Here is a 27,607-nt window from a genome sequence, read left to right on the forward strand (position 1 = left end):
AAGAAAAAGTCAAACTGATTGGCAATGTGGTGTAAAACTGGACAGCAATACCTTGTTTCTTTCAAATTTACTTTTAAGAGTGAATAATAATTATTTTCAAATATTCTAAATAATTTGGTTACAAGGATCAAAACGTTGAAAGTTTCAGAACTTGACAAAAGATCACCTTTGTTGATGGATTCTACAGTCGAATACGTAAAATCTAATTCTTTTGCGGAAATATAATTCAATTCAACAATCGTATTCTGGAAGCCAGATTAGTTTTTGGAGGCATATTTTATTAAATTATTACTACTACTATTTTTAAAATTTACACGTTCATACTCACACATATACAATAAAAACTAAAAAGGCAACCATATTAGTATATTGCAACTAGAAATGATGGCATTGGAATCTCTAAACTTGTCAACTGTTCACAATCTTTAAAATATTTCAATTGGTTAACTATATACTACTACTGTACTAGTTATTTTTTTTGTTAGTGCAAAAAATAAAAATAAAAAATCGAAGAAGAATGTAAATTCAAAATATTCATTGACTTTATTAAAACTCAATTATTTATTCAATAGTGGGTAAAAAAAGTAAACGATATGCACATGCAATAAAGAAAAGTGGACCTCGTTTTGTTCCTTTAATTATAAGAGACATAGATATTTTAAATTTTTGGCCCAAATAATTTAATGCAATTTGCCATTGCATTAAATAATTCTACCATTACATATATAAAGTCTAGCTCTACCGCGTCAGCTCATATTCCAGAATTCCATTTCAATTAGAGCTTCATCACAGAAAAAAATGGCGCTTCCCAAAGCCAAAGAAATCGCTGATTCAGCCCCCGTCGTCATCTTCAGGTCCTCTCTCTCTTACGCTTGTTGCTATACTTATACACACACACGCACGCACGCACGTGTATATGCATGTGAATTGAGCGAGGTGTAATTGTATTCGATTATCTCGGAATTGAAATTGATGGCGAATTTTTAGGTTATTAGTGTTGTGATTGAAGATAAGAGATAGTGTTGTGTATCTATCCATGATTATGTGTTGTGTTATGCGTAGAATTATGTGAATCTGTTTTTTAATTGAGACGAGTTTTTTCTATTGATTTGTGGCATTCTTACTGCGCGTGTATATGCATATGGATTGAGTGAGGTGTAACTGTATTCGATTATCTCAGAATCGAAATTGATGGCGAATTTAGGGTATTAATGTTGTGATTGAGGGTTTAAGGGATAGTGTTTGGAGCGGTTTATATATCCATGATGATGTGTTATGTTATGCGTATAATTATGTTAATCTTTTTAAAGGAAGCGAGATTTTTCTGTTGATCAGCAAAACATATTGTTCTTACTGCGCGACGGTGAAGAGATTGCTGAAGGAGCTCGGCGCCTCCTTCAAGGTCATTGAACTGAATGTTGAAGGTTCGTCCTTTCTTATTTCGCCTGATTACTTTGCTTTTTCGTGAAGATAATTTCTGATTATTTTGGTAATATAATTTGACAAGATCATTAAAATCATAGCTGCTTCGAATTCTCTCCATTCATGTTCTTGTTTCCAGTTTAAATGATTTGTCTCCAAATCATGTTTATTTTCCACTTTTCATGATTATCAATGAAAATATTGCATTACTGAGACCTGGTATGTTCAATGAAGATGATGGAAGTGAAATGCAATCCGCTCTGGCTCAATGGACTGGGCAGCGTACCGTGCCAAATGTGTTCATTGGCGGCAAGCACATAGGTGGATGCGATGGTATTCGACACTTACCATTACCATTCTTTGTTTGTGAATTTGCCTACTTAGTCTACTCTGTTTTACTTCATATTCGTGTATTTTGCAGCAACCATAGCACTGCATGGTGGTGGAAAGCTCGTCCCGTTGCTGACTGAAGTTGGTGCAGTTGCCAAGGCTGAAACCTCAAGAGGTGCCAAAGCTTCAATCTAGAGTACCAATCAACTTCAATTATGCTCAATACTTGCAAATGTCATGATACTGTAACCTCACAGTTTTATGTTATTAGTATGATATTTATGATTATGTTGTACTCTGTTTGCCTAAATATGAAATAAATCATGATTTTTATGCATATTAACAGCTTCACATTGCTGAAATAAAAGCATTTGTTTATAGTAGATATAGTGAATTATGGTCACACCATACACATTCTTTATTACACATGCTATACTGTTGTTAGACAATCTAACCTTACACTCAGAGATTAAAATCGAGAACACACGAAGTAATTACAATTACAGAACTAAGTAATGCCTAACTTACATTTGAGACACTAATCCAGCGGTCTAGAGTGTCTAGAGCTTTTCCCAGTCGGTGTATTTCACGTGCTAGAGCTATCCCTTCTCCTAGGTCGTGGACATTCCCACCGACAAATAAAGCAGCAGCTGCATTTAAGACCTGTAACAGTCTCTTCTTAGCAACTGGTTAATATAGTAAGGTATAATCTACTTGATCACATTGTTTTTTCTGATAAACATGAGTATATAGCCACGCGGTCTGGCACAAGATTCCCGCTAGGAATTTAGGTGAGTGAGAGTTGAGTGATTATGTCGAAGAAAGCATTTAAATAACTTACAAGTGCATCTGCAATGGCTCCTTTCTCACCAGCCAGTGTGCGCCTTAGTATCTCAGCATTATATTTTGGGCCTCCGCCTCGCAAATCTCCTAAGGTGCAGCGAGGAATGCCAAAGTCCACTACGAGTTCAAGGTCAAATTTTTACAATACGCAGACTATACTGGTTGAACAAAGAGTTGCAATCAAGTGAAAAAATGTAGAGAGATGAAGTTCTTACAAGGGTCAAAACTAAATTTCTCTATCTTTTCGGCTGTAACATCATACACCACTCCTGGTCCTGCTAGAACTGAAATCGTTAACAAAAGAAAGCTAGCAGGCATGGCGAAGACGAGTCTAATGCATTGAAGTTTGAGAATTATACCTAGTGGACTCATTTCATCTAAACCCTCACAATGAACAACCAGAGCTCTTTTCATCCCATATAACTGTAGTGCTTTAGCCATCTTACTCACCTATCCAATTCGCCTCCATTTAGTTTACACGAGGCGTAACATCAAATGTAGCAGAAAATCACACTCCTTTTACAAAGTAGCTTACCATGTCTGCTCTGTACACCCCAACCACGGAGAAAGGAACACATGCTGGGTTTAACATCGGACCTAGGGTGTTAAAAACGGTCTTCACTCCCAGCTTTCTCCTCACCGGAGCGAATGTCTTCATTGCAGGATGATAGTTTGGAGACATCATGAATCCAATCCCGACTTCTTCCACGCATGCCTTCACTCCCTAATTCGTAGAAACGATAAGTTCTCTTTAGTTTGTGGTCACTATTAGCCTATAACATTACATTGTCCTACCTAATCTATGGCAACCTTTCAAACACAATATTAGAGTGATCATAGCATTGGCATCATAGGCTCGAGGACGGACTAACCTTAGGGTCGTTGTCAATGGCAACTCCAAGTGCTTCCAAAACATCTGCACTTCCACAGGCCGAAGAGCTCGACCTATTTCCTTGCTGTGGAAAAAGAAACACGGCAAACACATATCAATCTCCTTAGCACCTTCGAATGTTCGATATATTTGTGGTTTTTTTCAGTAGTGAGTCACCTTTGCAACCTTGGCACCAGAAGCAGCAGCAAGAATTGCTGCACCTGTTGAGATATTAACCGTGTTGGCTCCATCACCACCAGTCCCCACTATGTCCACTGCATTTCCCAACCCTTCTACCTTTTTGCAACATTTCATCATAGCCCTCGCCAAACCCACAACCTTCATTTTCCAACATAGAAGATGGCAAATTGCCAAAAAAAAATTCATGAATTAGAGTTAATATCTAGTTCGTCTCACAACTTTAAAAATCGGCCTTAGAAAGCATGAATTTAAACATCTTTCTCAATTTTCCCACGGGGACTAATTTGGGTGAAACTGGACCTCACGTGACATCATAAAAATTCTACGAGGGACATGGATTTTATCATTTTTCTCAACACACTCAGCAAATAACTCATCCACTCCGTCAGTTTGAAACACGTGTGCGCCCAACAAATAGGAAATTGGAAAATTTCGCTGTGGAAAAATAAATAAAAATGTTAAAAATGCAGATTTTAGCTATTACTAATGGTGTGTATGTGTGTAGAGAGAGAGAGAGAGAGAGAGAGAGAGACTTCTTCAAAGGTGTCGCCTTTGGCTCTGAGGAGAACAAGAAAAGCACTGATCAAAGCATCATTGCCATTGTTGAGCAAGAAGTGAAGTGATGCCTCAGCTTCCTCTTCACTCAAATCCTCCTTATTCAGCAAACACTCCATCAACTTAAAACAGACAAACACATCAAAGATCAGATTTATGTAATTCCAAGTCCAAAAATGAAAAAGCTTGAAAAGGAAAAAAAAAACCTGTGTGGGACAAGTAATGGGGAGACGAATAAGGGGGCGGTTAAGTTGAACCGTGGACGACGATCTCATCGACAAATCACGGCGTCTGAGGTGATCGAGCCTCGGCATTTCACACCTCTTTGATTTGAGATATAATGGAGAAGAAAAGAGTGGAGTTTGATGTAAAACAGCCATTGCTACTACTGGATTGAGAGTGAGTGATATGGCTTAGTAAATGTGATGTAGTAATATGTAGTTGCTGAATTAAATGTGACAGTTGCATTAATTTGTTTGGTGAATCACCGCTGCTAATTATAGGACTATAAAATTTAGGTAACGATATTTATGTACAATGAATGTCTAAAAATGTGAAAGATGCTGCCAGTTAGGTCAATACAGATGATGTACCATGTTTACTCTTAAATTGTGCTAGATGACTTTTTCTATAGATAGGAATGGAAAAAGACTACTGAGTTCCTGTAACTTTTTTCTATAGGTATGATTTTTTTTTCCTCTTATTTTCTCATGATGAATTAAAAATAAACAGAATGCAATTTTATTGACTGCTCAATAAGTATCTTAATGATCATTGCTTGTTGTTATGAATTTATGGCGACGTATTTATATTTTATCCCAAAATAAAATTCTAGTAGATCTAAATTTGGTACCAGATAACTCACAAAATACTACGTCTAGTTCATAACATCACCAAAATACTCCGCCATGGTTGGAGCAGTTAAACTCAAACCAATTCTCATACGAACTCCTGGCAATTCATTCGTGAACATATAAATTTGTTTTGGTAGGGGTTATATATTCTAAATTTCGACGGGCTTTAACAAAATAATGATATTTCGACGGGCTCCTGGCAATATTTCGACGGCACCACAAGTGCCTCTCACAACCAAGTGCCTCTAAATTAAATGAGCAATTTCTTCTTTTTGGCAAAAAATGAACTCTTAATGCCTCCTTAGGGTCACTAGACACAACTTGCTTAAATCTTGAGCCCTATAGAAAATTTCAGTTAACTTTGAACAAAGGGAGTATATTTTTCATGAAACGATCCTGGATACAATAACGATGCAGTTATATATATATACGTGAAATTAAAATGCGATGGACATACATGTGAAATGAAATTATAAAAAACCAACAAAACCCTTTCGATTCAAATAATCACTTGTTCCTTAATTCACTCTGTTTGTATGAATGAGGTAAAACAATCACAAAATTTATAGCATTGGAGAGCAGTTCCTTATACCTTCCACACCTCCTATGATGCTATACGCAGCAGTGGAAACATCTTCTCTCAATCTTGATGAATCCAGGGCCAATCTTTGATGAATTGTAAGATTTGCTTTTTCCACATTGCAAGAAGACACTTTGGATCGATCTACTAAAATTTTATGAGCTGTACTGATATGAATGTGGGAACCATCTGGATAGTAGCCAATGTTTCACTTTCACAAATACGACGAAGATGGCATAGCAGGGAACATGCATCAATGCTACCACCAGGTACCTGCATATTATAAACATTGGACAAGAAGACGAAGAGAAGAAGCTGCTGCTCAGTTACACACATTATCAAGAATATAAAGGTGAAATATACGGGGGTGTTGATAATTTGTTTTACTTCCATTTCTCTTCGTGTACTTCATATATTTTTTCGTCTCTCTTCACTATTCTCCTATAACTATCATCATTTCTGTAGTTATTAGGATTGAGTTTGTGCTAACTCGTTCAATATTCATGTTATATTCCATTGGAATCCAAATTTCATCGAACTCACCACATTGGGGCGAGGTCGGCTGATAGATCAAGAAAAGGATATGGCCACCTGCCACAGAAAAAAATTGCCGTCAACATCGTCGGTAAGATTTGTTTCAGTGCAAATAAAACTAATAGGAACTCTAATTACCAAATTGAGACGCAGGCATGAACAATCCACTGGAATATGACATATACCCGTCAACAAAACAAAGTAAGAAATCCGGAACCATGGGAATTCCTGAGATCAAACTTTCAAGATTATGCTAAATCCAGACCATACTAAAACATGATTTATTTTATAACAAACATATAGGATATCCATATCTAGCAGCTTACCAGACTACACATAGCTGTATCCCCAAGGAGCAAGACAGCATTAACTGAGTGTGTCACAACTGTTAACTAACCCCAAAAGAAGCAGAAATAGTTTTTAGATTGAAGATGTGATACTGAAAAATGGAAAGCATTAAGCTTGAAATACCAAACACATAAATTTGCACTTACAAAACCCATCTCATAATCTTTCAGCGCCATGAACGGGAATATCACACCCCAGTAAACAATATCGGTGAGACTTACTGCCCCTGCTGTCATCTGCTCAAGCAAAAACATGCTTACCATTATAAAGTAAGATCTCAAAATGATTGAAGATGTAAAGTTCTTGAGCACTGTGAGTACAATTTATTTTCCAGAACGATGGAAATATATGTTTAAGAAAACCTTTTATATGCAAACCACTACCATAAATTGTCTTTTGGCATCAAATCAGGAATTTCAGTTTCACATTAAATTAGGAGCTCATGCAAGACCATGAGTAAAAACATTTTATAAAAAACTGAAACAGAGAAATAAGAAGATTCCTGAAATAAAAAAACAAATGAATGAATTCATTTATTGCTGGACTACTTCACTCAAGAACAAAATTAAGCAGCTGTATCCTTGATTGGAAAAAAACAATGCACCTGGAATAAAACTTGATACAGATCATCCCAGACGTCAGAAGTTATCAGAGTATGGAGTGTTCCATGGTCGTCCAACTTCTCCGGCAACCTCATCCCATTTCCATTCACTCCATGTGCTAAGGGCACATGTAAAGCTTGCTCCGTATCCTCAGTTGAATAGCACTTACTGTTGCTATCTATTTTGGGACTGTAAAAACATCCGCGTATAGAAAGCAATGATCCAAGCTGCAAAATAACTAGACAATATAAGACACGAGGAGACAATCAATGGCTAACAAAGGAACAGTGATTTAGAAGGTAGGGTGAATTTAGAAGTATCATTGTTACAGACTAATTTCATATGCACTTTATGTCAGAAGAGAAATCATAAAACGTACCCCAAAATAAATGGTGACTAAAGTAAAAGTCCACCTGTAAAAAAACAGGTCATAGGAGGAGAAAGGAGAAGTATGTAAAGACAATCAGAAACACTTTCAGAAGTCAGTAGAAAGCATCCAAATAGATCTTCAAATAGAACTATTATCGATCATTTACTCCCTAGAAGATACATCTATGCACGGACAAAACGAGTTTCCTATGAATTTTCAGGTGTCCCTACAAATGACTCAGCTTCTTGATGTATTAATTGGTAGAGGTGAAGTGCTTACGAACACAAGGACCAAAGGTAGAATGACTCACTGAGTATAGTAGTAAAAAAGTTCTGCTCCATGTAAAGCAAGATCAAAAGACACAGCTGTCAAAAGCAGACCAAAAGCAATTATCCGAAAGCACAACAGGAAAACAGGATGAATTTCTTTTAGACAGGGTTTCCATGATTTTTCAGAGCGAATGTGTGAGCTCTCTTGCTGGTTCCCCCCTGCATCAGATTCAGAATTTCCTGAATGTTCATGCTTCCATATAATGAATGCTGCGATAACCATAGGTGCCAAGACCCATACTGCACATAGAAACACTCTCCAATTCAACCAATAACTCAAGGTAGTAGGATCATCATTGACGAGCAGCTTCATCCTGTTGAAATCACTAAATATGTTAGCATGAAAACAAAAACCAATACAGGCTTTCCAAATAACAGCTTAAGGATAAAAAGCTATTTTACAAAGTAAGTTGTTAACACACCTCAATTTATAATTGCACCCTAAACATATACAAAAACAGGCAGAGCACATACTAAAATGACTATAACGATGCCCTTGTGTGCAGTAACCGTGCAATTGAAATAATCAGGCACAAACTGTTCTTATCATAAGCGACCATTAAAGCCACTACCTGAGTCACACCACAACACCACATGATCATCCAGATGATATTACCCTCAATGCATTCATTCAATTATAAGATACCAAACAATGATTGCAACGAATTTATTGTGAGTGGAATAAACAATTTCACAACTTTCTTCCTAATAAATTTGATTGCCATCTCTAGTGCATATTGATCAACAGCTTTTCAACATCTGTGATTAATACTTTTAACTGCAAAACTGTATTAGAGTAGCTAAATAGCAAGAAACAAAGCTTCAGCAAGCTCTATTGAACACACACACCAAATAAAAAAAAATGCGAATACAAATGAGAATCTGCGCTCACACAAACTCATTCATGCAACAATATGTATCAACAACGTATATTCACACAATAGAACAAAACACTCAAACAACAACCGATGCATATTCACAAGCATCTGGTAGGCATGAACTGGATCATATACTTTCACAATCAAGTAAGCAGCTAAGCTGCAGAGCAAGAACAACTTACTGCATTGAAGCAAAGATTCACGAAACAAAAGCAAACTAGTTTAGGATTAGATCAAATATGGCACGAAAAAAAATACAAAAAAATGGTTTTGCCAATGGAAAATGGGATTTGAGTAGAATGGAGGAAGAGAAGTTAAATTTGAGTTCAGCCCTTTTTGAGTAATAAAAAATGGTGACTGGGAAATTGTATTGGAACACCTCTTGATTATATATAATTGAATGGACTCTGTTTATTGTAGGGATAGATTACTTGGAAATCGGAATACATATTTATTTATTTACAACTTTTTATGTTTTCATCATTTTGATTGGTTGCGAATTTTAAAAATTAGTGTGATAAAAGGGGATGAAAATTAGTACTACTAATAATAAAAATTGAGAAAATGAATGAAAAATATAATTGAATGTGAATCGTAAATTTATATTATGGAGTAATAAAATTGAGTAAGTGAAATATAGTAATATACAAATATATGCAAGTGTAAATTATACTGGAAGAATTAGAAGAATATGAGATGTGAGCGGTGAATAATAATATTACGTGAAATGCTATGGCCTATGTGAATGATGATATTATGTATGCTAGTAGAATATTACGAGAAAAATATGACTCATGAATCATGATTAGTAAAATTCAAATTTGAGTTTGGTGCATGCAATTATTTTATGTTTTAAATTTCCCTTTATCGACACGTAGACACAATTATATCATACGTCACACATCATTGAATAAAATAAAGTAAAAAATATTTAAATAATTTAGTTGAATTTAGGACGGCTTGTATATCTTTGACCAATGACATTTTCCTCAAAGCTCATGCACCCCTAAATTTCCCTATATTAATAATAATAATACTTACTACTCATTTTAATGGTGTAGTTGCAATAATCTTTTACGCGAAACATTCAGGACTAGATTAGTATGGCTTAACTAATTTTAATTTGATTTTGAATTTAGTTAAATTATATACTATTGGCCTTGGACCCCTTTAGCAGTTAATCCATATATTTTCTATTGTAGAGAAATGAAATGATATACTGTAGTCTGTAGAAAATAAGTTATACAGACATTTCACGAGACTGTAATACACGTGGATACTGATAATGATGAATTTAACTGTTTCTTTAACTATTGTGCTTAACTACTCAATATGAATCATTGTTATGACTTTAGATATGTATTTATGTTTGTTAAATATCACTAGATGATGACATAAATTACTCACATGAGATATCCTATCCCACAAAAACACAGTAATATAAGTGTGCATGTTTTGAGCTAGTCTTGTGCATATTATTATTGTCTTATCAATAATATAAACCTTCATGTTATGTGCATATTTATATATATTCATAATCTCAACATCAAAATCAGATGCCAATGAACTGGAGTATACTTCATAAATTATAATTTACCCATCTTCTTCTGGATTCCATTGGTTTTTTTATGAAATCAGATTTTTTATCAACAACTCTTTTCCTTTTATTTTGATTTTTCCCACCATTACCACCTCCTTTGTGATTAACTCCTTCATCAACTTCTCCTTCAAGAAAATTCCTTCCCTGCAAATTATACTCATTGAAATGTTGGCTTGTCTGGAAATGATGAGGGTCAAATCGAAAGATTCGAGAGGTCAGAGAGTGTGACAGCTATGCATGTAAGAATTCTGAGAAGAAGGAGTGGGTAATTCTTGGTTGAATCTGAGGAAGGAAGCATGAAACGATGGGAAACAAATCTGAGTTCAGAGATCCCTCGAATGGGAAATAATCGAGAGTGTTGTTAGTGAAGAATCTGTTCGAAGAAGAAGCAGTGGTGAAACCGTCTTACATGTATAAATCATCAAATTCGATTCAATTATATTATACTTTTATTATGTATATACTGCATAACAAAATACATTCGTGCATGCTATGTGCATATTTATATATGCACTTATTATGTACAAATTCGCACATACAAATGTAAAACATGAGGTGGGATCTAATTGCGACATTAATTCTGTCACTTTCTTATTTAATGATCTGTGATTAATGTTTATAACTATCAAGATTTTAAAATTAATGGAGTAGTATTTTTTTAGGAAAAAATAGAAATAAAAAAAATATTAGAAGGTACACAATATGCAACCTAACTACGGATGAATTAACGCTTAGATTAATCAAGAAATTTCGAATTAATTATAAAACCTAATATGAAAAGTACAATAATCATCTTAGGTTCTTTCGCGTTTGATTAGATTTGAAGTATAAAAAAGTATAATTAGTTATATAACACTGTACAAAACAGCAAGCAAATTGCATTTTGAATATATGCTATTTGGTAATAAAACATTCCCCAAGATATCAAATAGCTAGAATGTCTTTCTACAATAAAAACAAGTCAAGTATACTATTATAACCTATAGATTTATACAGCTAACATATTTTACACGGTACAAATTTATTTATAAAATTTAAGGACAATATCATTATTATTTGATACTACTATAACCTTAAAAATTTCTAATTTTAATTTTGACGAATCGGTGCAATAGAGTTACTAAGACTTTTGCTCTCTAACTAACTAATAGACCGGAGGCTTAAAAAATGAGGAATTTCTTTTTTAGAAAAAGGGAAAGAAAAACTAATTTTCATCTAATATAGTAGTACATAATATTTGTCGTGCATTAATAAAATGTTACGATTTTCAGATAAATTAAACGACAAAAATCAAAACGTTTGGCCCAAAAGACTGGAACATGGAATCTATAATTGTATTGAAGCTGGAAATAAAGATGATGAATTGGTTTCAACCTTTAAATCAAGATAAGAAAATATGAAGGGCAAAAACACATCTCCAAATCCAGGTAGTTGCTAATCTAGTGATAATGGCGGATGCTATGATTTCAGCTGTGGTGGAGAGAGTTGCAGCTCTAATTGAGGAAAAGATTCGGTAGGAAGTCAATTTGGTGAGAGGTGTTGACAAGGAGCTTGACGAACTTTCCGACAAGCTTAAGACGGTCAGAAATGTGTTGGATGATGCAGAAAAAAGAGGAGTGGACGATCAAAGCATCAAACGTTGGCTGAAGAAGCTCGAAACTACGGCATACGAGATTGACGACATTTTGGATGAATGGAACTACTCTCTACTAATCCCCGGCTTCAACTTCGCCAAAGGTACAACTAATGCAAAATCTATGTTGAGATTTTATTTGGATGTATTTTTCTTCTTTTATCATAAATCTTTTACTAGATGAATATTTTGAGTGATCTTTTGTGTTCTCCAATCCAATGTTTATAGGTTTTGTATTTTTCTCTTCTTTTATGATACATTCATTTGGATTCTTTCATCAGATAATTCTTTGGCCATACTTATTGTATTTCTGGTTTTCTGATACATTCAACATGTTATATCCTCCGATGTCACAAACAAGGTCTCTCCTTGTCTTAATTGCCTGCCCACTACAACCAATGAGAAAATGACTTATATGGGATGGCATGTGATGTTGATGTAGAGTTGCTGAAGTTGAAATCCCCTGCTGTTGATTGTTTCTACTTGAGAAAAGAGGGCCATATCTGCACGTTCGTCTCAGCATACTTGCGCGGCTCACACTACAAAATGTACCACAACTGCAAGATAAGGTAAGGTTGATGATGGCTGAGAAGATTTGTAGCCTGATTTTGCAAATTTGCAGTTATGAGATTCTTCAACTCATCTTTCCTATGATATTTTCTAGTGGGAAAAAATTTGTTGATGTTTATAGTAGTTCTAACAACTGACCTTGTTTTGAAACAAAGTATTGATCCTATTATGAATTTATGATGATTTTCACTTCATTTTTTTGTGGGGGTTTGTGTGTTACTTGAGAGTTTCATTGATTTTCATCTTATCTTATGCGAGCATATCTAATCTTATTTTTGATATCACATGCCATGAATTCGAAGTGCATGCATCTAAATTTTTGTGTCAACACATTTGTGCGTGCATATTTGTAGGTAACAAATATACTCCCTCCCCTCCGTTCCATCATAGATGACTTAGTTGGAGAATGACACGAGATTTTAGGAAATGTTATTTTGTTTGTTAGGTGGAGAGAGAAAATAGTATATTTATATTTCTGTGAGAGAGAACTTTTTCCCAAATAGAAATATGACTTCTTTTGTAGGATAAATTAAAAAAAAAAAAGTGTGACATCTATTATGGTACGCAAGAAGTATTTTATTATGTATAATAGTATATATAATAAAAGTATAATACAAATGAAACAACAAAAGATCCTGCTTATTCTATTTCACATTATCTTTTTCGAGGATCGGAGATGGCCATAATTAATACTCATATATCGATGCCTTTTTATGAGTTTTACTCGGAGTGATTTGATTGTGACCGATCAATATAATATCATTTGTTGTTTGTAAGTAGTGTAGATTATAGTGAACACCACAACTAAAGGTTTTTTCTTTATATACGTTCAAATATGATGGATGGAATGGCGATTTTATGACTAAAGGAATATAAATCTAAATCACACATAAAAAATCATGCGTGTATACATAAATATTAAGTTTAAATATATGATAAAAAAAATATAGTATGATACAAAAACAATCTTATCTTTTGCGAGCATATGCCATGAATTTATAGTCCATAGTATTTTATTTGTGAATTTATGCTAATAATTTGTGAATTTATGCTAATAATTTGTGAATTTATGCTAATATAGTTGTGTGTGCATATTTGTACATAATGAGTGCATACGCAAATATACACACAATATGCACGGATGTATTTTATTATGTACATATATATAATAACAGTATAATACAATTGGATCGAATCTGGTGATTTTATACATGATATCAGTTATAAGTTTTAGAAACTGGTTAAATGGAGTTATTCATTTTTATGAACATGTATTAATAGTAGTTCTGCTCAAAGTAGCGGTGGACGGAACATATAAATAGTAATGGGCTCAAATGTCTAATAAAAGAAAACCTGATAACTAGTAAAACAAAGCCATCACATATTACTATAAAAGAAAGGGTAAATAATTGCTAATAAATGAAAGCCCAAAGAAGAATGGTTAATAGATGAAAGCCCAAAGCTATGACCTAGATTTGCTTTCAAAAATCTGTGTCTTAAAAAATTATAGCATAAAAGTTTAAATTAACGTGGCATTAACATACAAATTATTTCCTTTATAATAATTTTCCTTTTCATGGTTAATTTTTTTAATAAATTAAATTGAATGAAAAATAAAAATTAGCTATGTTTATTTCAAGTGGTTTCGCCTTTTAGATTGTGCCCCTTACAAATATATTAAAATTATAGCCAATATACATTAATTAGTTATGCCCATAAATCAAACTTCAATCTGCTAATTTATTTTTCTTTCGAAGCCAATTTCTATTTATTACTTCTTTTTCGTCTTCTTCTTCTTCTTCTCGTTCATGATCAGCATAATTATATAGTACATTTGTGCACCCAAATTAGTACTATATTGTATGGATTCAAAGCATGAGCTCAAAAGCATTGGTGTATACAATGTATATAAAATATAAATAGTGTCGAACAATTTATCATACGGTAAAATGATGAATGAAGCCGCACTATACCATTCGAGCAAAATATAGACAAACTATAAACCAATCAATCCATAAGTCACATCTTCTTCATTGAAGAAACCAAATAAACAAAAAGGAAAATGAAAGCCTCAAATATAGCCACAAGAGAGCATCTCCATGAAGTCCATCTCCTTCTGGATATCAAACTGCGTGTGCAAAGAGAAGGTTTCTTCATCGAGTGTGGGGGCCGGGGAGGGGGCCTTGGCCTCGTTGATGAGGGTTCTTATGTAGTTCTGGAGAGGGGTGGAGGCGTTCTTGGAATTGGCTGATGAGGAAAGCTGCCTCCTCTTCGTCGCATTCCAATGATTCTTTATCGTATTCTCACTCCTCCCGGGCAAGCTCCTTGCAATCTCTGCCCATCGATTGCCTAGCTTTCGATGGGCAGAGATCAGAATCTGGTCTTCTTCCTCCGACCACCTGTCTTTCTGCAACATATACGTATCTTATCAAACATTTGAAAGAGAGAGAAGGGTGTTTTATGTCTTCCTATAGCTTTAATATTTGATATAAGTTGTGGTTTATGATTTAATTATATATGCATATAGTGAATTATTGAGTGTGCAAATATTGGATGAGATGATGACATGGGTATTGTTCACTTTTGTGTTGTTATGTGCGTGTATCGTGCGGTTGAGAAATAAAATTTGAAATTGAAATGGAGAAATAGGAAAAAGGTTTTAGAAAATAAAGATGAATCGAGACATCCATGCAAAGTTGGCAAAAATGAAATCAGGGACTTAGTTACTATATTGACATTTTATACTATGTTACCAAAGAAGAAAATTCATAAATTGTGAGATTTTTAAGCTTAAAATGTTGGTAAGTATAAAAGTATATATGGTATTATTTTTTTTATGCACGGTATACATGCAATGCATGTGTTTCCTAATAGTTATTACGCGTTAAGAGATATATCTTGAAATTGAAATGCCAAAATTATCATATAGACAAACTATAACTCTTCTAGTAAATATCTAAAATAAAAATACTCATATATAGTTGCCTTTACGTGTGCACAACACTCCAATTCTAATTAATTTGTTTGGCATATTTCACACATTTACTCATAGTACTATATATCAAGGCAAACATGTATTTGAGAATATAATATTCTAAACTATCAAAATTAATTTTATTTTTATATATTATTATAAATATAAAATTTTATTAAATTAATAATAATAATCTATAAATATAATTTATTATTAAATTATTAATAATGTATAACAAATGTTATTAAATATATATGTGTGTGTATAAAAAGTACAATGGTAAAGACTAAAAAATGCGCTTTTGAAATCGTTGAAATATCCTTAAACGTCAGTTTCAACTCTGATTTTAATATTTTTTAAAGCACACCTCGGGAACAAATTTTGTAAAGCAATTCTATCTCTCCTCATCCCTAATTATCCTTGTATGTAATAAACAATAAAAATAAATACTAAACAAAAAGGAATAAAACTGCATAAAAGGAATAAAATAATGCAAATATAGAAGCAAAGAAAAAAAAACCTTAATATTTGGTTTCAAATGGTTGAGCCATCTCTCCCTACATTGCTTCCCAATTCTTCCCGGAAGCAATTGAGCAATTGAAGACCATTTTCTCTCACCAAACTTCTCTACTAATTCCACCAGCAGCCTACAAAATAATTATAAAAAATTATAAAAATAATTATTTAAAGAAATAAGCACACAAGTGAAAAATCAAGAATATAACAAAAAAAATAATAATAATAATTTACCCATCTTCTTCTGGATTCCATTGGCCTTTGATGATATCAGATTTTTTATCAACAACTCTTTTCCTTTTGTTTTGATTTTTCCCACCATTAACACCTCCTTTGAGATGAACTCCTTCATCATCTTCTCCTTCAGAAAAATTCCTTCCCTGCAAATTATATTCATTAAAATGCTGGCTTGTCTGAAACTGATGATGAGGATCTACTGCTGTCTGAATCGATTCGGAAGGCTCGAGAGATCGGAGAGAATGACAGCTATGCATGTAAGAATTCTGAGCAGTAGGAGTTGGGAATTCTTGGTTGAATCTGACGAAGGAATGGGCTTGAAACGGATCGAAGGGATCTTGAAACGACGGGAAACAAATCGAGTTCAAAGATCCCTCGAATGGGAAGTAATCGAGAGTGTTGTTAGTGAAGAATCTGTTCGAGGAAGATGAGGACGAAGAGGAGGAAGCAGCAGCGGCGGAGGAGAAACCCTCTTCCATTTTTGGAATGTAGGGATTGGCTTCGAAGGTTTTTGAGTACATTGAAAAATTCTCTCGATTAATGGTGTCGAAATCCATTAAAATGAAGAGAGTGAAGAGAGAGAGAGAGAGAGAGAGGTGAGAGTAGGGTTGGAGAGAAAGGTGGAGTGTGATGAGGCTTTATTAGGGTATTAACGATGGGGTTTTATGGTGAAAATTGTAAATATTCCAAATTGGAAAAGGTGGTGATGGAGTAAAAATGGAAGATTGGGAGTAACTATGAGTTTCTATTTCTAAGAGATGAAAATTGTGAATATATAGCCCTTTCAGCTTGCAATTTTATGGTTAGGGAGTAGGGACACAATAAATTTTTATTTCCTTCAATTTGTATTCCTCGTAACTATATACATTAGTATTGATTTATACAAAACAAAATTTATCAATATTAATTTTTATTTCTACTTTTTAAAATTAATCATTTTTTTCTCAAAAAATCCATTTTTTCAAATGCGGCTTATGCCATTAAATTTATTGGAGCAATTTTTTCTTTATTTTAATGTATACACTTTTTATAACACTTAAAATATTTACAATTTCAAGGTATTGAGAAAATATGAAAAAATGGAATATGTGAAAAAAAACGTATTAAAATGATTATATAAAAAGTGAAAATAAAAAATGGCAAAAGTGAATATTTTTCAAGGATCGGAGATGGCATAATTAATACTCCTATAATATTTGATGTCTTTTTATGGATTTTGCTCGGAGTGATTTGACTGCGACCGGTCAATATTATATTCTGTTATTTTATGAGTAATGTAGAGATAATAGTAAAAACCATAATTAAAGATTTTTTCTTTGTATATGTTCAAGTATGGTGGATGGAATGACGATTCTATTACTAAAGGAATATAAATTTAAATATGATGCTGTATAATAGTGAGATGTGATGAATATTGATATTTTTTATATACAATACATGTTTTTTCAAAATGATTTAACTAATGTAAATATGATATCTTTTGTCCCTATAGAAATAATAATGAGATAATTGTGAGACTGATATTAAAGGTTTCTTTCTTTCATAGTTAAAGTATAAAATTTTAATGTGATGGATGGAATGATTATTCTATGACTATTTCATTATTTAAATCACAAAAAACAATAATGTAGTGTGCATAGACAAATATTAAGCGTAGATAGTTTTTTAAAATATCAAAAAGAAAGCAAAGTATAATGCATTACATTTCATTGAATTATATATACTATTATTATTTTCTTTATAATTTTGCTTTTTCCTTCCAACCATTAGATTGGAAGTTTGAGGGTGTTAGTGTGCGAGTGATTTTTTTGAGCTCTAATTTGTAATTGATGGGTTGTTAAATTATGTTTATGTCTAATTAACATAATTAATCGCCATTTAAGTTGGAAAAACTTAAATTGAGCTATGACTCTTCAAATGAGCATTAACAATATTAATAATTCTTAAATTGAGCTATTGACTCTTCAAATGATGGCATTAATAATAGCAATAATTGACCAATGGGCACAAATTAAAATCTGAACTTTCTTCTTTGACCCTTTTCTCCTAGGAATTTTGTAGTAGGAGTAGTATTTATCTAATCACATTATATATCTTTCTTTAATTGGAAAATTGTTGAAATTGTTCTTGCTTTTGGCTATTTTTAGTAAACAATGGTGGTTTCAAGTGTGTTTTAATAACATCATTAACAGTATAACATAAAATTGTAGAAAATTGGACTATTTCAATTTGTTTCGTGCCTCATTAGCGCTGAGATTTATGATTCCCTAAATTGTTAATTGAAAGATTAAAAAGAGTCATAATTAGTCTATCTTTCATATGTACGCGCAATAATTACGATCACATCTCAAACATATAATAATAGGTCAATATTCGTCGAATAATTACCCATATTCAATCTTATCTACACTTATATCTAATGAATTACTCTAGCATATTACCTATTCTCAAGTCAAACTATGTTAACAGCTACATTGATTCATGATAACTCGACGAATGAAGCGATCTTCGTACATAGCAACACATCTTTCAAATTTCCGTCTACCAACCACTAAAACATTTCTCAAGATTTGTAGGTTAATATTTTTGGTTAATTCATTAAAAAAATGTATGTCCTAATAGAAGAGCTATAGGTTAATATCACAAATTAATATATATCTTCACTTTTATGATCTATAAGTCCATATATGTGTATTTTTACAAGGGAAAAAACTAAATAAATTTTCTTAAAAAAAGAAAAAGAAATCCAGTGTGACAAAAGACCTATAATTAATAATTAAATTATGATTAATACTCCGTAAATAATGTACGAGCCGCACTCCAACGAGCCCGAGCTCACCATGATCCAGGGTTGGACTCGACCGAACACCCAACTCAAATTCAATTCATTATTTTTGTAGATACGAAATGTCATCAGGACTATCTATGTATTAAGAGCAATTAATTACCAATTTTTACCATACTTTAATAATAAGAGCTGCCAATTTCATTTGGATAACTGTAATTTTTATGTTTCATAAAAGATATGTATAAGATTGTACATTTGTACTAGGCAGTCTTACATTATAGTAGTTGCTACAAAATTAAAAATCCCGAAAAACATCTGGGCCCATTTATAACTAAACCCAATCAGCCTATTAAATATGGCCCAATACTACATTTCATTGTAGGGTTAAGGCAGGCTCCTCTCCATTCTCTTCTGACTCCGCCGCAAAATCAACAAAATTCGATCATAATTCTTTCCTTTTTCGATAAAAAAAAAAAAATTGAAACCTAGTTCTCCTTCATCTCTCATCTCCAAGAAGCGCATCTGGCGTTGGTGCTTATGATTCGGGTGAGTTTCTAGACGCTGATACGTCCATTTCGATGCTAAGATACGGCTTCCAGCGTCTGACCCACTCATTGGCTCAACCTGCGCCGTTGGCGACTGCCATCAACCACCATTTTAGTATCACATTACCGGAAAATCATCACGAAAATAATAGTGGATCTCATTTTATCGATTCGCCGTTTTCCGGCGGAGCTATGGAGCTGATGGCGGTCCCCAAGAGGAAGGTCAATTTTACCTTCGTATTCGTAATTTATTGCTCAATTTTTTATATTTCAAATAAGCTACAAAGTTTTAGTATTTAGAGGATATATTCTTGCTTATGGAGAAATGAATTTATTGAAATTTGCATAATCAATGTTACTATCAGTTCGTGAGTGGAAACAGTTCTTGTTTGGTGAAAAATGTTATGAACGTGTTAAGTTTGCTAGCTTTCATTTGTTTTCATTCCCAATCTTGTTCATGGTCGGATTTGGATCAGCGAAATGCAAAGTGTTGTGCATTATCAATTTGAGTTGTTGTGCTTTTATCCTGATTGTGGGGCATTAGCTGTTGCTCTATGTAAAAATTTGATTTCTGGCTGTACATGTCTCTAATGTGAATCTGAAATACTCTCTATATGTTCATCAATTTCAGGCTTTAACTATTGTACTAAAAGTTTGACGGAACTTTTGAAGAATGAGTTCTTAAGCATTTGATAGGTAGTTTGTATTGGAAGTGGCACTAAAGCTAGTGCTATGTATTTTCCCTAAATCTCTCTTTATGTCGTGAGTCTTGGGGCTATCGTTGCAGCCATTTACAGTTCGCACTCTTATGCCCTGGTTCTGGTCTTGTAGTGGGGAATTGAGTACTTAATTTAAATACTTATCTCTTTATCCGTTTCCTCTCATTTTCTTTTGCTAGCCCTCCCGGCTGAATGCAAACCCACGGCTTCATCTTTGGTACCTTTGTGCCTCAAAGCAGAGATTGTAAATTTTAAGTCTTTTTCCCCTTTGGCCTCTATGATTGCATATTATGTCATTTACAACCCTCAACAATGATCCGCTTTGCATGCTAAGTAATCGAACATGAAATTCTTTCTCCAGGTTTCTCCACACAGGAGAGGTATTAGAAATGGACCAAAGGCTTTAAAACCTGTCCCAGTAATAATCAAGTGCAAGTAAGTTGGTTCTTCCATCATTACGGCTGTCTCTACTTTTGTACAAGTTTCTTCTTGTGGAACTGTACTTCCGCTAAGCTCAATTAAGAATAGTGGCAATGAGTTTCCCATTGTTGTTTAGAGAATGACTAAATCTTTAGAACAATAACATTTGTCAGGAGATTTGATTATCCTCTGTATTGCTTCTTTGTAGTGATTGAATGTTAAAATCTTTGCAGGGTGTGCGGCCGTGTCAAGCTACCTCACTTCTTCTGTTGCAGCGGGATCAAGCCAAATCCTGAAGAAAACAACAATTAGAACTGCCTTTTGTGTTCTTGATTTGCTGCACATATTGAAGTTTATGTGAGGAAATTTGATCTGCCAAATCCTTAAGAAAACAACAATTAAAACTGCCTTTTGTGTTCTTAATCTGTTGCACAAATTGAAGTTTGTGAGGAAATTTGATCAGCTGAGCACGTTGTCTAGATTTGTCTGTGATCATTTTTATCAGAATATGTACTCTTCTTTGCTTGCTATTTCTACTTCTTTTAGTAGACATTTTGCAGTTGTTGATCAGGATGAGGTTCTCTGCTCAGTGCTGAATAATGCATATGTTAGGGTTATGTTAAATTTTGTGCGCTGTGTTCTGATTTATAGAGTTATATTTTCTTGCTGCTGATAGATATTGGAATTTTATTGTATTTCATTTATTTTGGTTTTAAGTTTTAACTATCCTATGCCGTGTGTGCTGTAAACTATTTTACCAAATGTTTCGGTGAAATTAATTACTGTGTTTTGTATAGATCGAAAGTATCATAAATAAACATAATTACAAGTTCTACACGGTACAAGCTCCAGTGAAAATTACAATGAACACTGTTAAACTACACTTACAAAAATTGAAATAAAAATTATTAAATTTCATCATTCGATCATCGTTGGAACATTGAGATCTTGGTAGATACCCTATGAAATTACCTTTAATTTGATATATTTTTTATAAAAACATAATTTAAATTGAGAGAGTAAAGTAAATTTAAAATTTTATGTTTTTGGGATGAGAAAAAGTGATTAGCTTTAATTGCATATATAATATACACTTAGTCATTATCTCAACCACTAGATCTCCTAATCTAAATAACTATTATTGGGCCTTAATTTGTAATTTCTAATTAGTTAATCATTAATTACAACCTAGACCTCCAATTAGTAATTATAATGATTAATTCTCCGCAATTAATATATGAACCAGACACCAATGAGCACAAGCTCACCGTGATCAGGGGTTGGACCCAAGCCAGACTCAACCGAACACCAAATTCAGATTCAACTCATTATTTTTGTAGGTACATCAAGCCTATCCAATTTATTAAGAACTACGACCATTTTTTACTATACTTTAATAATAAGAGCTGCCATTTTGATTTGGATAAATGTAATTTTTAAGCAGAATAACAATAGACTTCTAAGAATTATGTCACTTTTGCAACTAAACGTACAGAAAGAGAGCTGTCGGGTAAGAATATATTGGAATAGAATTGCAGTCTAAAAATATTAATATTATCAGTACACAACACAAATTGTGTGGCAAAATTGTCCAACCCTAAACGTTCTCTTTACTGGACAGGACATTTCAAAGGGAGAAAGTGTATTGCATTAATTACTAATAAATCAGATTAAATCACTCTCCATCGCCACGCCACACCACTACAAACACTATATAGCAAACTGATCCTCGAATTTGGAGATTTTAAGGTTTTCTTATAATTACTTGTAATCCTTGTTACCATAAGACGAGGGCCGACTGCTCTTCGATGGAAATCTCTCCAAGCTACGACTACGGCTTCGAGGCCTTTCCCCCCATCCTGAAATCTTTCTGGGGCTTCTGCTACGACTTCTGCCTCTACTCTTTGGAGCAGTGGCCGTGTTCTCATGGAAGCTCCTCTGATGGAAGCTTCCGGTGCCATTTTTATCGTATCCGTTAGAGAATCCATTGACATGTCTGCAAGTATAAACGGACCATCTTAGACTACAGAAATAAAGGCAGAGGGAAAACACTGCATAATAATAGGGAAGGAAAGATCATTTACCTATCACGGCCACCAGCCCTATCCTGGGATGATGGCATTCCCCAACCACCTCTTCCCCCATCCCGTCCACTTTGAGAAGAACCGAAACGCCCGCCGCCACGACCTCCATCACGCCCGCCAGGGCCTGAGCCCCACTGACGTCTTGTTCTCCCCATTCCACCACCACGTGAGGCCATGTCACGGAGTTCGCTGGGCACACGCTGACTAGCACCTTCCAACAGTTTGATAAGCTCTGAAGCATGTTTTGCATCCTGTTCACAAAAGAAAGTGTATGCCACACCAGTGGCACCAGCCCGGCCAGTTCTTCCGATTCTGTGAACATAGTCCTCAACTCCTGTAGGGAAGTCATAATTCAAAACCACCCTGAGAGAGACAACACAAACATATGAGACAAATCACAATAGCTAACATATAATGTAAACTAAATTGTCTATTATTGCAAAAGAAATCATTGCATTGTTCCCATAATATATAGAGCAATAGCATAGATGCAAGAACGGTTATACAACACAGAGAGTGCGGAGTTGTAGAAAATCAAAGCTCCTGCAGCTAATGATGACATGGCTATATTCAAGTCATCATATCATAGATTAATTGATCGATCAACATAAGAGTGATAGAAAGAGGTTAATATCCGGACCACACAGAAACTCCTAAAAATAGAATTTGGTAAGCATTTCAAGGTATAGCTAACCCAAAGCAGAGGAGAATCATGCCTGTTTTATAAAATCTAAAGTCAGTATCAGATGCCAACCTTATATCCTTAATGTCCAGACCACGGGCAGCAACGTCAGTGGCCACAAGCACAGGGGATCTTCCAGTGCGAAACTGATTCAGCACATAATCCCTCTCGCCCTGAGATTTATCTCCATGAATAGCAGCTGCTCCGAATTGCCGGGTCAGAGTACCTGCTAGCTGGTCACACATTTTCTTTGTAGAGCAGAAAATTATTATCTTTGACCCAGGTTCTTGAGATCTCAATATCTGTTCCAGGCGCCTGCGTTTGTCCATTGGTGTCAGAACTTCAACATGCTGTGAAAAAAGGATAAACTCTACATTAATTAATAGATGTCAAAACAAGTATTGGCATGTATTTCCCGTCTTCATATGAAATGGTATTGAAGAAAACCAGGTGATGATTCTTTTATGTACCTGAGTAATTGCCTTGTTAGCAACAAGCTCATCAACGTTTCCAATGTTAACCTGTACAGGACTGACAAGCAAATCAGAAGCAATTCTGCGCACCTCCTTAGGCCACGTTGCTGTGTACATCAGGGTTTGTCTACGAACAGGGACTTCCTTCACAATCTTTCTTATCTGAGGTTCAAAACCCATGTCCAGCATCCTGTCTGCTTCATCCAATACCAAATATGAGACCTGCTGGAGGCTTATCCTTCTCATCTCCAGAATATCATTCAATCGACCAGGAGTTGCCACGACCACATCAACACCTCTGTCTATGTCTCTCAATTGCGGACCCTTAGGTGCACCTCCATATAAACACTTCAAGAGAGATCAAAATTGAATTCAGAAAGAAACTAAAAGAGACATAAAGTCAAAAGACTCAAAACCTTCGATTGTTGAAGGGCAGCCACTTAGAACCAACATCAAATATCAACAGAATAATCAGATTGGCTTTCAGGAAAGGAAAATCCATTCACAAACACCATTAGGTCAATCATCTCTCTCAAGGTTAACCAGAAAAGAGGTGATAAGAAACTTCTCATGGAATATGAAGACTGCTATAAGAAAGGAATTGCTAAAACTATACCGTGCATGATATATTGGATGACCTTCCAAACTTAACAGCTTCATCTTGTATCTGAGTAGCCAACTCTCTTGTTGGCGACAACACCAAAACTGTCGGACCTAATCTTGGGTTATTACGCCTTTGTTTCAGATGAATAAATCCAGGAATCAGGTACCCCAAGGTTTTCCCGGAGCCTGTCTTGGCAATCGCTACTATATCACGACCTTTTATAGCAATGGGCCATGACTGTGCCTGAATTGGAGTAGGAGCAGAAAAACCAGCATGTTGCACCTGTAATAGAAAGAAAACAACCACAGCCTCATAAGCTTATGTGATGCTTCAAAATTCCAGATGGGGTCTTTTGTACTAAGCAAGTGGTGAAGAAAATAAGAAGCATCATCCTCCCAAGAGTCGGGCACTGCTTGCAGAAGCAAGCAATTAGGAGGACACCTCTTCTTCTATTCGGACCAAGGGGCAGACACAATTGCTGCCCATAGAAGTCCCAGCCAAGCTTGGATGATTCGGAAAGCCCCTCACATAGATTGGTCCATCAATAAGGGTGCTCCAAATACATGCAAGCCCAGGGAGGCACAGCGTACGACATTTGGCTCCTCCTGGAGCAAATATCGCACCTGAGACAAAAGTACAACCGGGAAAGGTTCTTAATCTCCAAAATGAGCCTCCAGTAGTACTTCAATGTTGCAGAAAATTAATTCACGCAAAATTTTTACTAAAAAAATATCTTTAACACTGTCAGATTCAACATATTAATTTAATCTCATACCTCCCTAAGAATCTCTGAAGCAAATCCAGTGGCTTCAAATGAGGTGAATGGTGGAGGGACATTGTCACCCTATCCAAATTTAGAGAAAGAATCCAGTTAAAATATACAATGGATTAATATAGAAACTAAAAGATCAGACAAACATAAAAAAAACATAAAGGGACAACAAATATCAAACACTAGAGTAGAGTAACATGCCACAACAGAGACAAAAATGTTTGAACAATATTTAAAAATATCAAACACTAGAGTAGAGTAACTTTGTCGGTTAAAAGAAACAACTCAATGGCTCATTCTCATTTTAACAGCACAGAAGACTGGAAGAAGATGGAGCACAACAATGGACATTGAGCACACTAAAAAATGTTTACAACAAGTTTACCATGACTCATCATATTCTATTCACTTTAGTTTTCTACAAAATTGCATGTTCAACCTTAGCAGACAGACAAGGAGTTAACTACATTATGATGATATTTTTATATAGAATTTGGACAAAATAACTGATGCGGACAAAGAATAGGAATCCATTGCAAAAGTTAAATAGATACTTACGGTCACAGAAATTTCATGACGACGGCGGTAGGCTTCAGCGGACACCATACTTTCTGCACCATTGGAAGTAAAAGGTCCATATCCAACAGAGGCTTTTACCTCTACATCAATCTGTGAATAATCTGATCTGTTTCTGACGTCCTAGTACAAAGTAGTGAAAAAACCAAGTGAGTACATCTAGTGACTTAGTTTACTTATCATGGACATAGCTAAGATGCCAATAAACCCAGAGAAAGGACCACTTGAGGTCGTAGTAAATGCATCCATATGAATTAAGAATACTATTATATACTCTATAAAAGCACCACTTGGATCACCTGATAAGCTACTGGTACAGAAGGCTTTGTTGATCCATTGCTAGCTTTGGAGTATCTGTCATCATTATCATTCGCATTATATCGTCCCTGGGGGGACTTTTGAACCGACGAGCTCAAAGATTTATGAGCTGGCGTATAGCTTGTGTGACCGGGGACAACAGGTTTCTCGTATTGGGTTATATTGGTCTCTGGATTCCAATAGTAAACATATCCAGTCTTATCATCAACCAAACCCTTCCATGGTTTTGGGAGCGCAGGGTCCTCAGGTGCATAGCTTATACCAGCTGCAGCTGCTGCCATATCAAAGCTTCCCTATTGAGTATCTGGAACAAAGATAGCAAAGAGGAGCAAGAGAAATCAGAAAATGTAAAGGAAAACAAGTTCACCAGACCTCGTTAGTTTTTAGTCAGTAATCAATATTAAACCAGAACTGCAACTGCGTTAGCTGAAATGAATTGCAAGTGACTACCAAAATAAAAGTCCATACTATGCCTAATACTGGAAAGAAGTATCTCAAGCCATACATGATTTGGAAACTGAAACTAGGGCAAATGTCTCAAACTTGTACTAAAACATGGCCGTACAAAGAGGTGAAACAATTTCTAAATACATGGAGTATTTTAGTAAAGCATAATTCACCCACAAAATTCTGATAAGAAACCCTAATCAAATTACTAGGACAATACCAACAAAATAACACGAAATTCTCAACCACCGCACCTAGATCTATAAAGTAAACGCAAATTCGCAGCTGAAATAATCCATATTAAGCAGCTAAATTTAGGTCAATGATAGAGAACGTTACCGCGCGAATTTTTTCAGAATAACGAAACAGAACAGCTCTTCTGCCCCACACCGCGACTCCCTCGCTCTCTCTCTCTATATATATCTATCTATCTCTTCTCTCTCAGTTGTTCACAAATAGGTGAACGTGGATTAGAGAGAGAAAGTGAGAGATCTACGCTTCAAATAAACCAGAAGCGTAGGCGAGCGAAGGGAGGGGAGAGGGGAGAAAGATTACTTATATATGGGGAATAAAAGGTTTAGGTACTACGGTGTATGCGTATTAATTTGTATTTTAGACTTTTCAAAATTATACAGTTCAAATTAATAATCATTTTACTTTAATTGCAGTCTTCTTTGTTCTTTTTCTCTAGTAAGTAAGTGACTAGTCATAAATAAAATAAAATAAAATATTTATTTTTTAACTATATCTGATTTTATTTTATTTTTTAATAACAAGAAGAGGGCATCGCCTTAAAGTTCAAACACTGCCCCTACATTGGGCACATACGATCGTCGGTAATCCTCATCCGGTCGTTCAGTAACAAATTCGCCGTCTCACTCGGTGCCTCATCAAACACCACTACCCCAGGCTGCATGTTCACACCCAAATTT

At 34.7% G+C, this 27,607-nt stretch overlaps 6 protein-coding genes and 1 long non-coding RNA gene across 10 annotated transcripts; 3 read left to right on the forward strand and 4 right to left on the reverse strand.

The window, feature by feature from the left end:
- The first annotated feature begins 696 nt into the window (after positions 1–696).
- Positions 697–2,089, forward strand: LOC121768762 (glutaredoxin-like). The gene is made up of 4 exons (XM_042165305.1): positions 697–854; positions 1,336–1,424; positions 1,657–1,755; positions 1,844–2,089. Exons 1-4 carry the CDS (start codon positions 799–801, stop codon positions 1,945–1,947), a joined length of 348 nt encoding a protein of 115 aa, XP_042021239.1. The 5' UTR covers positions 697–798; the 3' UTR covers positions 1,948–2,089.
- Positions 2,090–2,105: 16 nt separating this feature from the next.
- LOC121768760 (anthranilate phosphoribosyltransferase, chloroplastic-like) lies at positions 2,106–4,711 on the reverse strand. 2 transcript variants are annotated; one of them, XM_042165302.1, is made up of 9 exons: positions 4,429–4,711; positions 4,201–4,344; positions 3,644–3,805; positions 3,468–3,551; positions 3,131–3,310; positions 2,955–3,045; positions 2,811–2,870; positions 2,594–2,712; positions 2,106–2,415 (listed from the first exon to the last, which is right to left on the reverse strand). In XM_042165302.1, exons 1-9 carry the CDS (start codon positions 4,600–4,602, stop codon positions 2,272–2,274), a joined length of 1,158 nt encoding a protein of 385 aa, XP_042021236.1. In that variant the 5' UTR covers positions 4,603–4,711; the 3' UTR covers positions 2,106–2,271. The 2 variants fall into 2 exon arrangements, with proteins under 2 accessions (XP_042021236.1, XP_042021235.1); XM_042165301.1 differs by having other exon boundaries at positions 3,131–3,319; positions 4,429–4,696.
- Positions 4,712–5,574: 863 nt separating this feature from the next.
- LOC121768761 lies at positions 5,575–9,199 on the reverse strand. Of its 3 annotated transcripts, none has more exons than XM_042165304.1 (9): positions 9,036–9,192; positions 7,821–8,153; positions 7,520–7,553; positions 7,143–7,367; positions 6,685–6,774; positions 6,517–6,582; positions 6,329–6,418; positions 6,200–6,247; positions 5,575–5,929 (listed from the first exon to the last, which is right to left on the reverse strand). In XM_042165304.1, coding segments are annotated over exons 1-8 (861 nt in total). In that variant the 5' UTR covers positions 9,038–9,192; the 3' UTR covers positions 5,575–5,929; positions 6,200–6,226. The 3 variants fall into 3 exon arrangements, 2 of the variants coding, with proteins under 2 accessions (XP_042021238.1, XP_042021237.1); XM_042165303.1 differs by having other exon boundaries at positions 8,900–9,191; XR_006043412.1 differs by lacking the exons at positions 5,575–5,929; positions 6,200–6,247 and having other exon boundaries at positions 6,365–6,418; positions 6,517–6,575; positions 8,900–9,199.
- A 2,436-nt stretch (positions 9,200–11,635) lies between these two features.
- Positions 11,636–12,718, forward strand: LOC121767834. The gene is made up of 2 exons (XR_006043216.1): positions 11,636–12,054; positions 12,393–12,718. It is a non-coding gene; the product is annotated as an uncharacterized LOC121767834 (long non-coding RNA).
- Positions 12,719–14,591: 1,873 nt separating this feature from the next.
- Positions 14,592–16,804, reverse strand: LOC121768446 (transcription factor MYB118-like). The gene is made up of 3 exons (XM_042164962.1): positions 16,245–16,804; positions 16,015–16,141; positions 14,592–14,927 (listed from the first exon to the last, which is right to left on the reverse strand). Exons 1-3 carry the CDS (start codon positions 16,802–16,804, stop codon positions 14,592–14,594), a joined length of 1,023 nt encoding a protein of 340 aa, XP_042020896.1.
- Positions 16,805–19,428: 2,624 nt separating this feature from the next.
- On the forward strand, positions 19,429–21,343 carry LOC121769252. Its single transcript, XM_042166004.1, has 3 exons — positions 19,429–19,802; positions 20,661–20,734; positions 20,953–21,343. The coding sequence occupies exons 1-3, from the start codon at positions 19,614–19,616 to the stop codon at positions 21,029–21,031; spliced, it is 342 nt and encodes a 113-aa protein (XP_042021938.1). The 5' UTR covers positions 19,429–19,613; the 3' UTR covers positions 21,032–21,343.
- An 885-nt stretch (positions 21,344–22,228) lies between these two features.
- On the reverse strand, positions 22,229–27,215 carry LOC121768585 (ATP-dependent RNA helicase-like protein DB10). The gene is made up of 9 exons (XM_042165116.1): positions 27,015–27,215; positions 26,210–26,532; positions 25,893–26,033; positions 25,338–25,406; positions 24,575–24,844; positions 23,956–24,306; positions 23,558–23,835; positions 22,804–23,166; positions 22,229–22,715 (listed from the first exon to the last, which is right to left on the reverse strand). The coding sequence occupies exons 2-9, from the start codon at positions 26,507–26,509 to the stop codon at positions 22,481–22,483; spliced, it is 2,007 nt and encodes a 668-aa protein (XP_042021050.1). The 5' UTR covers positions 26,510–26,532; positions 27,015–27,215; the 3' UTR covers positions 22,229–22,480.
- Between the last annotated feature and the right edge of the window lie 392 nt (positions 27,216–27,607).

This window comes from Salvia splendens, chromosome 15 (genome assembly GCF_004379255.2).
Source record: "Salvia splendens isolate huo1 chromosome 15, SspV2, whole genome shotgun sequence".
Classification (NCBI taxonomy): Eukaryota; Viridiplantae; Streptophyta; class Magnoliopsida; order Lamiales; family Lamiaceae; genus Salvia; species Salvia splendens.